The sequence below is a fragment of the Acanthisitta chloris genome, unplaced genomic scaffold (genome assembly GCF_000695815.1).
Source record: "Acanthisitta chloris isolate BGI_N310 unplaced genomic scaffold, ASM69581v1 scaffold15000, whole genome shotgun sequence".
NCBI classification, from domain to species: domain Eukaryota; kingdom Metazoa; phylum Chordata; class Aves; order Passeriformes; family Acanthisittidae; genus Acanthisitta; species Acanthisitta chloris.
Genome location: NW_008652325.1, coordinates 6,072 through 16,217, shown reverse-complemented (window position 1 = coordinate 16,217; position 10,146 = coordinate 6,072). Strand labels below are relative to the sequence as shown.

General features: G+C 48.7%; 1 protein-coding gene across 1 annotated transcript in view; it reads left to right on the top strand.

Annotated features, from left to right (window-relative positions):
• The window catches only part of FBXO42 (F-box protein 42), a 30,117-nt gene that overhangs the window by 16,323 nt on the left and 3,648 nt on the right, over nucleotides 1-10,146 (top strand). The window contains exon 4 of the mRNA XM_009077002.1: nucleotides 9,372-9,525. Within this exon, the coding sequence (XP_009075250.1) occupies nucleotides 9,372-9,525 (154 nt within the window). The remainder of the gene's footprint in view (nucleotides 1-9,371; nucleotides 9,526-10,146) is intronic.

The window sequence follows — 10,146 nt, the reverse complement described above, 5'->3', positions numbered from 1 at the left end:
TGGCTTTGAAGAAGCCAAGCCACCCGCACACAGAGGTGGGAATGTGCGCAGGGCTTGGGGTGAGTGGTGGCAGAGCTGTGTCTGATGAGCTGTCACAGCGGTGCTGGGGCTGGCAGAGTTGGTTTTGAAGCAGCATGCCAAAGCCACCGGCAGTTTCTCTCTCCTACTCCCTGCTATACACCACAGGAGTTGGAAGTTCAGCAAATTTTTATCTGTAGGCAAAACATGGTGGGGAAAAACAGTCCCTGTTGTGGGAAATTCATTTGGAGCAGTGGCTCGCCTGCTTTTGTCAGCAGGTTAGCAAGGCACATCTCTCTGACCATGGCACTTCCACAGGGAATGATGCTCTACCCTTTGGATGCCCTCCTGTCCTGCCTTGGACAGTTCAGCCTGATGTGGTAGGAGTTATGTGGAAGGGAATACGGAGGGGATAAAACAGGAGGCTGGGAGAGAAGCATCTCAAAGAGAAATGGATGTTTAAGCAATGATCTGGTGTTCCTCTTGCCTCAGTATGGGTTTGGGGACTTGACGTTTCCTTTAAGGCAAGGGAAGAGCTGAGCATCAGTGTGTTGGTGCAGGAATGGAGTTGGGCAGGAGGATATCCCATGTATCCATTCATCCTTGAGCCTGTTTTAATCCATGGGATACTCGATCTTTCCATCTGCAAACCTGCACACTGAATAGAACAGGAGTCTTGATAAGGAATGGTTCTGGGAATACTCTTGTCTCCTGGATGATGAGAGGCATAGGGATTTATTCCAGATTTTAAATCCACCTGTACAGCATTCCTCTCTCTAGAATCTTTCCAGTTGTGGAGCAACTCTCCATTGAGCAATCCAGCGTGGAAAATAGCTCATTGCTTTAACCTTGTCAGATTTAGATTCTCGAGAGAGAAGCTCCCTGGGCACAGGTCCCTCCAGATATTAATGAAGGAATTTTTCATACTATTGCCTTTCTTGGCCTCTGGGATGGACACAGAGAATTTTTAGCCTCCCTGATGCATGTCTTGATGCACAAAGGTGGCCTGGAGCAGGGACACATGGCTGGGGTCATGGAACCATAGAACATCCTGAGTTGGAAGGGACCACAAGGATCACTGAATCCAATTCCTGGAGGGAGTTGAGGGGTCAAACATGCTCATTTTAAACATGACCCCTGGGCCATCTGAAAAGATTGGCTATACCAAAATTGAGGAAAACTCTTTGTATCGCTGTTGGGGATACCTTCCACTAGCCCAAGCTGCTCTGAGCCCTGTCCAACCTGGCCTTGAACACTGCCAGAGTTGGGTCATTGCTGTTGAGATGATGAGTAGAAATCCCTCCTAGTAATACTAGCAGGTACTAGCACTAGGTGGTAGTACCTCCTCCACCTGGGAAAGCTTGGAGAACAGTTTGCTTTCAATTCTCGGAGTGCAGGCCTGTCATCTTCTAAACTGGCACTTCCCTAAGCAGAAGTTAGAATTGATTTTCCAAAAGCTTTTATTTTCCTATAAGGATTTTTTTCCTTTTTCCTGACACTTGTTTTCCCAGCCCTGCAGAGAATCAAATTTCTTGCTTGTCTGAGTTTGGCTGGTGCTGAGGTATTCGTAGACTGTTTCTGTGAGAGCAGCCAAAGCATCTGCAAAACCTTCTACTTTATTTCCTTTTCAGGAAAAAGGCTTGACAACACACACACACACACCTCGGCCGCTCACAGAGGTTGTTGACATTGGTGTTGTCTCAGATGTAATGAATGTGTTGCGCCAGAGAGGAAGATGATAGCCAAAACTGCTCCTGCCTGAGGCTGGTACCGTGGTCCCGGAGGCGTGGAAGGGACTGGGGTGGGGGTGATGGCTGCCCTGACCATGGGCTTCCTGGTCATTTTATCTTGAGTTACTCCCTTCTCCTCCCGGGTGTCCGACAAAGCCTTCCCTCCTGGGCAGGTATATCCACCTTGAGGGGCAGCTCTGTTTTGGGGTCAGTGGGATAAAACCCTGCTATCCCATGGCTAGATAAGCCTTGTCAGCTGGGAAGGAGCTGTGAGGAGCCTTTGGCAAGGTCCTGCTCAGAGATTTCGAGCAGGCTGTGCTGACATCTATCGGCAGGAGCTCCTTGTGAGGCAGCCCAGCCTGCAGAAACGCATCCCAGCACGAGGTTTTCCTTCCACACACTCGCTCATGCTGCTGTTGTGCCTTTGCCTTAAGGACCCTATCCACCAGGATTATGTGTGTAATACTCGGGATTGAATAGGCAACATTCTCTGTGCAGTATAAACCCTAACCAGCAGGATGTGCTTTCAAAGCCTCTTTAAATCCTCACACTCCATAGCCCAAAAGCATCTGCTGTAAAATCTCCATAAATTGGGCAGGCATGTGGAATGGCAAAGCACTAGGTCATCCTTGTCTGCAGTCCAAAAGATGAATATTTATTCCTGACATGAAATATTCAGTGAGTTTGGCATTAAAGGCTGGAATGAGGGAGAAAAGTGTTCTTGTGTGAAGGGAATGTAGTGCAGGCTTGAAAATGAAAATGAAGGGGTAGACAGCAAGTGAGGGGAGGGCTGCATTAAGGAAAGTGCAGAAATCTGGATTGAATATCCCTTCCTGTGCTCAGCTGGGGCTTTCAGTGGGAAGGTTTTGGGTTTTCAGTAAAAAACTTGGGTTTTCAGCAAATTTTGAGAGAAGCATAGCCCTGCTCTCTGAATACTGCACTTTTTGCACTTACTCAAGGAGCTGTCTCTGCATCCAGAGAAGTTATGGATTCCTCACCCCTGGAAGAGTTCAAGGCCAGGTTGGACAGTGCTTGGAGCAACCTGGGCTAGTGGAAGGTATCCCTGCCCGTGGGGATGGAGTGAGATGATCTTTAAGATCCCTTCCAGCCGAAAGCATTCCAGGATTCTCTGACCGTGCCCACAGAGTGCTCTTTAAAGGATAGTTGAGGTTTTTTTGCCTCGTGGTAGTTATAACCTCAGCAAATTACACAGCAGCCATTTCCTGGAACACCAGTCATTTGGGGTTCTCCAGCGTCTGAAGTGCCTCTGCCGCCTCCCTCATGCTGTGGCAAACAAAACGGGAGCGTGACTGGAGCGAAAAGTGTGGAGCTCAGCAGAGCTGGGGCACACTCCTCCGCTATCCCAGACAGCCCTCGATCCCTTCCCTACAATTACCCACTCATTATGGTGATGTGTGGCCTGATCCAGCAATTTCCATCTCTGCCTCCTGGAGGGAAGACAAGTTGCAGAAGCTGCTCAACCCTTTCTCTTCAGGCATTGAGCTCTTTAATTAGCACCAGAGCTGCTTTCTGGAGGCTGTCAGGCTGTTACTCAAATCACTTGGAAGTCTGCAGGGTACAGTATCACTTAAGGGGAGAGAAAAAAAACAAATGCTAAAGCAGAGGGAGGTGGATCATTCAGATTCCACCCAGAGAGGGAACAGCAGCTTTTGCAACAGCAGCACCCTGTACCACAGGGCCAAATCCACATTTCCCAAACCCAAGTGGGGTGATTGCAAAGGGTGACCTCACCCTAAGGAGCATCCAGCACCTTAGAGTGATGCTGCCGGGGAGAAACGCTCTGGGTGTATCCCAGTAAACCCTCTCCTGCAGTACGGAGGTGCAGGAATTGCAGCGATCCCTATTTGTGGCTATTAGGAGATAAGAGGCAAAGCCCCAGGAGCGTTCTGGCATGTTTATCTCAGCACTGTTTGCTCAACTTGCTGCATAAGGACATTTTTGCCAAGCATTAGCACAGAGTGACTCAGTAATCCTGTTGCACAGGGTTCAGAGGGCACTGCCTCTCCTTTTCCACAGCTTTATCGAAGCGGCAGCACCCTAGAAATTCCTGAGTTAAAAAAATAATCACTTTGACATTGCAAAAGCTTGGAGGTGACTTACCCTCCCCAGCGGGGATTTCTGCCTCCAGCTCACACAGATTGCAAGAAACCAAACCTTTGGTTGAATGCTGGGGTTTTGACTGGGCTTGTCCCACGATCCTGTGTCATTGGAGGGTGGAAATCCAACACCGAGAGTGCAGTGGGAATTCTGTCTGTGAGCAAACACTGGGGGTTGCTATGGTTTGGTGACATACCCCCCAGAATTGCAAAAAAACCCTCTGGTGCATGGATATTTCTCCCCCCACTTCCTGAGAGGCATTTTGCAAGCAGCAGATATTTGTGCCTGCAAAGGTTTTGTCTCACTGTGGGGGAAACAAATCAGATCTTGTTCAGTTTTTCTTTAAACTTGTGCACAGCTGAATTCTTGTCTGCTTCCCATCATGGAATTTGAGGGGGAAGGGAGGGGGGTTGGAAAGGAATAGTAAATCGTGTGTGGCTTTGGGAAGGGAAAATGATACTTTTGTGGCTTGTAAAGGCTTTAAGGTTTAGGCAGCCTCAGTCAAAACTGGTCTCAAACATGTTCATAATCCCAATGCTCCGTTTTAAACATTTTGGGAATAAAAACAAGTGAATGTCAGATGCTGAAACCGAGGCAGCAGACCAACAAGCCCTAAACGTTGGGGCTTGACTTGGGGAATGAGCTGGTGTGCAACATGCCATGGAGATGTCTACTCTTCTCTTAGGAGTTCTCCTTTGGCATCTCCCAAATCCATTGCTAACACTGGGATTGCTGTGATGTTCATCCTGTGCCAGTCACACCGTATTCCATCCCCTGGACTGCTGCTCACAGGCTTGGCCTCTTCCCTTTGTGAAAGGGAGAAAGCTTTCAGACAAATCTGCAGACTGCTGGGGAAAGATCCCAGCTGGCCTGGAAAGCAGAGGGATTTATTATTTTTCCCTTCTCTGGTTTTGCCTCCCATTGAAGGGGAAAGATTTGGGGATTTCACACTGTCATAAAAGTTTGGGATGGACCTTCATATGATGGAGTGTCATCAAAGCAATTTCTTGGCTGAGGTGGATGATGATGCTAAGGTGGATGAGGGTTCCAGATTGGAACCTGTGATTTTAAGTCTCTCCCAGCCTACAAGCTGGACTAATAAATCCAGTTTGAGGTGCCAGCCAGTCAGAGGCAGAGGAGCAGGTCTCACCCTCTGCAAAGCCATCAGGACAGCATGAGCTCCTCATGTGGCTGTTGGTTTCCCAGAGATGTACATGTATTGAAACAGCAACAGGACAACCAGCTCCTTCGCAAGGAAAAGTCTGGGACAGGAAGTTCAAACCATACTTCCGGCCTCATTTCTGCTGTGACCTCCAACACCAGGGTCTATTTTTTTTCCTTTCTTAAAAGGAATTTCCTTTTCCCACTTCTTTCTGACTCTCCCTGAGCAGCACAAACTCCTCAGGGTGACATTCCACTGTGAGGATGGTGAGGCACTGGCACAGGTGGCCCAGAGAAGCTGTGCCTGCCCCATCCCTGGAAGCGTTTCAGGCCAGGTTGATTGGGGCTTGGAACAACCTGGGCTAGTGGAAAGTGTCCCTGCCCATGGCAGGGGGTGGAACTGGATGAGCTTTAAGGTTCTTCCCACCCAAACCATGCCATGATTCTTGTGAATAGACAGCCCTGGGCTCCTCCCCAGGGTGGTTGCCTGTACCTTTGGTGTGCAGATTGCAGGTGACTCTTGAACCTGGGAGCTTGGTTTCATTTGCACCTTGAAATTCATGGACTGCTGGACCAGCTCACATTAATTTCTTCGCTTTGAAAGTGGAAACACGGTTTTGTTTATTCTGGTATTCTGTGTAAATGACAGTGATGACAATTACCAGCTCACTGGGGTTGTCTCTTTCTGGAGCTAAGGTGACTTGAGAAATGCATCAGATCCAGCAGTAACAGCCCTTGGTTGTAGCTCTTACCTCATCTGTCTCCAGAAATCTGCTGTAGTAAAATTCCTCAATATTCATCCCCTTGACACAACTCTTTCCATGTCCTACCCTTCCCCCCAAGACAGTGCCACCCCTTGGCCCTGCTCCAGCACCTCTTCTACAGTATTTTCCCAGACTCCATCAGCCTAAATGCATCCTTCCACCTGGGCAATCCCAACAAATAATCACTAGGTGATACTTTTTTCCTCACTTCATTTTTATCTTAAGCTCCACTTGATGTTCATTTTATGGAGTCAGTCAGGGCTGCACCTTCCAGAGGTAAAAGGCTGGTCTGAAAATTCATATTCATGTACCCTTCCAGCCAGGCTTTTCTTTTGTGGCTGCTAATCTCTGCGCGTGCTGCTGCTCTGGTTGCATGAGAGAGAGCTGAATAAATGGACTTTAAAAACTGCTTATACGGATAGATCCTACATAGATAACATCCAGAGCTCCTGTTGGGAGCAATCCGTGGCTGGCATTTCTCTTCCAAACATCCGTGGAAGCCAGAGACCTTTGTTTGGTTGGGTTTTTGGCTTTGTGAGCCAGGAAAATCCATCAGCTGGGAAAAAAATAGCTTGGACCAGCTTTTAACGACTCATCCTTCCCAAATGAACAGCGTCAGCTGTACAGAGATGGTGCCTGCTATGTTTAGGAGGAGTTAATTGTGCTACACCCTCAGCCTGCTTGAATTTTTATCCCTAAGGAAAGATAATCTGGATGTTGGACTAGATGGTGTTATCGGGGTGTGGAGCTTGGAAACCCAGGCAGGAAACATCCTCTGTGACCAGTGGAAACCAGTGCAATTAGCTAACGAAGTCCTGCTGGCGCCTCAGCCCTTGGCACGGAACAGAAGCCGATTCATGCATGATCCCAGAGAGGAAGGAGCCCTCCTATGTCAACTGTGTTCCTGGGAGTCTTTGAAATGCCGCTCACACATCCTCCAAAGGGCTCAGACTTTGAGCAGGTCGTTACAGGGCCCCACGGGATTGAGCTGTGTCCCTTTGATGTCCCTCTGCCCTCCGAGTCCTGTGCTCCTCCACATACCTGAGACCTGAAGTCACAAAGATGCCATTGCTGCAACTCCCTCAGGATGTTCCTGCCCTGCCTGGGGACTTTGGCAGCAGCACCCAGCAGCTCTCCCTTGCTTTAGGGATGAGCAGTGTTAATTCTCCATGTCTCCACGTGTTTCTACGAAACACAAAATCCTGAAAATGCTTGTGGTGCATCTCATTTGCAGAGTGCTGTCCAGTTGGAAGAAGCTTTGAGAGGCCAACACTTGTTTGACTTGCAGAATTGAGATTTTTTTCCTGCATTGCAGAATGAAACTTGACTCATTTGCGTCTGTACAATGTCCAGTAACAGGCAAAGCTTCCTGAAAAACCAGGACTGGCCTCTGCCCCGGGCTTTTTGCATGGTGTTGACTCACTTGGGAACCATCTTCGTGTCTGAGGCCAGGGTTGACCTTCAGGTCACAGCAGTGGGAGGGTGACTTTCCTCACTGCACCATCCCAGATCTTTCTGAGCAAACTACCAGTGTTTCTCCATCCTGGGATCACTCCAGCTACTCCTTTTTGTTTAAAAATAACCCAATTTAAACCCAGCACTTTGTGGCACCCCTGATGGAATCACCTGGCTGGGTTTCACCAAGTCAAGTACAAATGTTTCTGGCAGCTTCATTTGTAATGCCAAGCTTGGGAGAACTACTTTATGCACTGCCAGGGAAATATTTAAGCTGGAAACCTGCTGATGTGGGTTAATGAATTGCACACAGTCATGGAACAAGCCCAGAAAACTGGAATCAGGGAACAAAGAATAACCAAATGTGACCTTCTCTGCACTCCCATCCTCAGGGAGACCTTGGTATAGCTATATATGTGTCCCAGCATTAATTGTTTCCTGCACAGCTTTATTCCCATTTTTCCCTTATATCCATGCACCTGAGAGCAGCAGAGTCCTGTGTCCCTGGGGAAAGGCTCAAGGACCCTGTGACCATTTCACCTGCCGCAGGCCAGGGGTTGCATTTTACTGGGCTCTTCCCACCCACCATCTGGGACCCATCGTGATGGAATTGCTTTTCTCAGCTGTAACATCCCAAAATAGCTGCTCTGGTTTCTTTTAAAAATAGTCATTGTTCTGTGTGTCATTACCTGCTAAAAATGTCTCTCCAAGTCCTGTTAGGACATCAGAGGCAAGAGAGGTCAGGTTAGTGCATCAGCCGTTTTGGAGAGGGTGACAAGTGCTGCTGTGGCCACGTGCACAGCCGTGCCCTTGAGCTGCCGTGTTCCCACAGCTGGGCACCCATCCATGGGTTTGGGGCATGTGTTTAGGATTATTTTGAAAGAGTGACTGCAGAGGTGGAGGAATGTGCCTGGTGCTGGTGACTGCATGAGAAGGAGGATGCTCAGTCAAGTCAGCCCGGGCTGAAGAGAGGCTTTAGCTTGTTTTTGGGAAGCAATTCAACACCTCGTACATCAGTAAGGTAGTGACACAGCACTTCTGGCTGCTGGGGCAGGCAGGGTTTGGATTTTTTCCGTGCATTGTGGCTAATTTCCTGACATAAACTCAGAGGGATCCAGTCCTTCCACAGCTGCCCTTGCCAAGGGGCTCTTTGCATTGAAGCTGCTCCTGCTCCAGACCAGTTAAGAGTCATAGAATCCCAGTCTGGTTTGGGTTGGAGTGCCCTTGAAACCCATCTCATTCCAGCCCCTGCCATGGGCAGAGACACCTTCCACTAGCCCAGGGTGCTCCAAGCCCTGTCCAACCTGGCCATGAACAGTTCCAGGGATAGGGGAGCCACAGCTTCTCTGGGCAACAAGAAGGGATGTGGTGGCCAGGGATGACCACAGGCAGTGAGTCATGGCAGAGCGGCAGTGGTTTGAGAGGTGATGTATCCTTTATGATATAACGGCATGAGCATGGCACATCCCAACAGTACCGGGCCCAAGAGATCTCATTGTCCTGCTTGTGTGGGTCCTGCTCAGGAGGCCTCTGGCCCTTGCAGAGCCTGTTGAACCTCAAACAAGCCAAACAAAAAGTCTTTCCATAATTATTAGAGGAGAACTTCATCCTGCAGACTCAAGGAATGACCACTCACACCACACACAGAGCATTCAGGGTTTACACCTGCAGCGTGACAAAATGGGGTTCATTCAGTGTGTACTGCTGCTCTTGAGTACGCAACGTATCTGCCACAAGCGACTGCGGATACACTGGAATTGGTATTCCTTCTCCCTCCTTCCTTGTGGAGAGAAGTTACTAGGTATTTGGAGGTAATTATTGCTTTTATTCAGCACTAAAGCAATAATTTGAAGGGATCGGTGGAAAGCCAGCAATTTCCTGTCAGTGAGTGGCAGATGTTTTGCTGTGCGTGAGATGTGCTTTCAGGCTCCTACTAATTACGATGACACAAATTGGCAGGAGTTTTCTTCCCAGGCTCCCAGCTCTAATTTTGCCTTTTTTTCCCTGCTATTTTCATTTTTTTTGAAGGTGGAGTCTGTGTCCTTACACTTTGGGAAAAAAACAAGGCAGAGTTGGCGCCTGCATTCAAACATGGTTTCCTAACCTTCTCCTCCATCCCTGCCAGGTTCATACCCCTCACCTAAGGCTGGGGCCACGCTGGTGGTCTACAAGGACTTGCTGGTGCTTTTTGGTGGGTGGACACGGCCAAGCCCTTACCCTCTGCACCAGCCAGAGAGGTTCTTCGATGAAATCCACACATACTCACCCTCCAAAAACTGGTAAGAGCACTGGTATCTTCACACCTGGGCTTCAGCCCAGACTTTGATCCTGGAAAAATGAGTCTGTATTGCAGCTGGAGGAATGCTGGAGGGTGTCTCTCTGAGTCTGTGCATGGTCCTGGTTTCCCAGGTGTGGTTAATCCTGGTGTGTCTCTAATGCTCTTTCTGAAACAAAAAAAAGCCAAAACCCTACAAGAGCACAATGGAGATGTGGACATGCTGCTCTCTGGCACCTCTCACATGCTGGTTGCTTCCATATGGCTCTCCAGTCTACCTAAAATATGCCAGACTCCCTGAGCATCCTCATCCAGCCAGGTGGGAAACCTGGATGGGGATGTTTGAAGCACTTAAAATCACTTTGGCTGTTAGCAGTGAGGCATATCTGAGATAAGCTATAACTGCTGGAGGTCTTGTTTTTAGTGATGATTCAAAACTCACAGCTCCCTCAGGGAGATGTGATCAAGCAGGTATCTCCATCATTTCAGAAATCTCTGCCTTTGCAGCTCATGGACTGGAGCATCCAGCAGTGTCCATGGAGCAGGCAGGAATTTTCCTTTTCTCTTTGAGCACCCTTTGACTGATTTTAGACCTGTCTTTCCCACTGTTCTTGTGTGTGAGAAA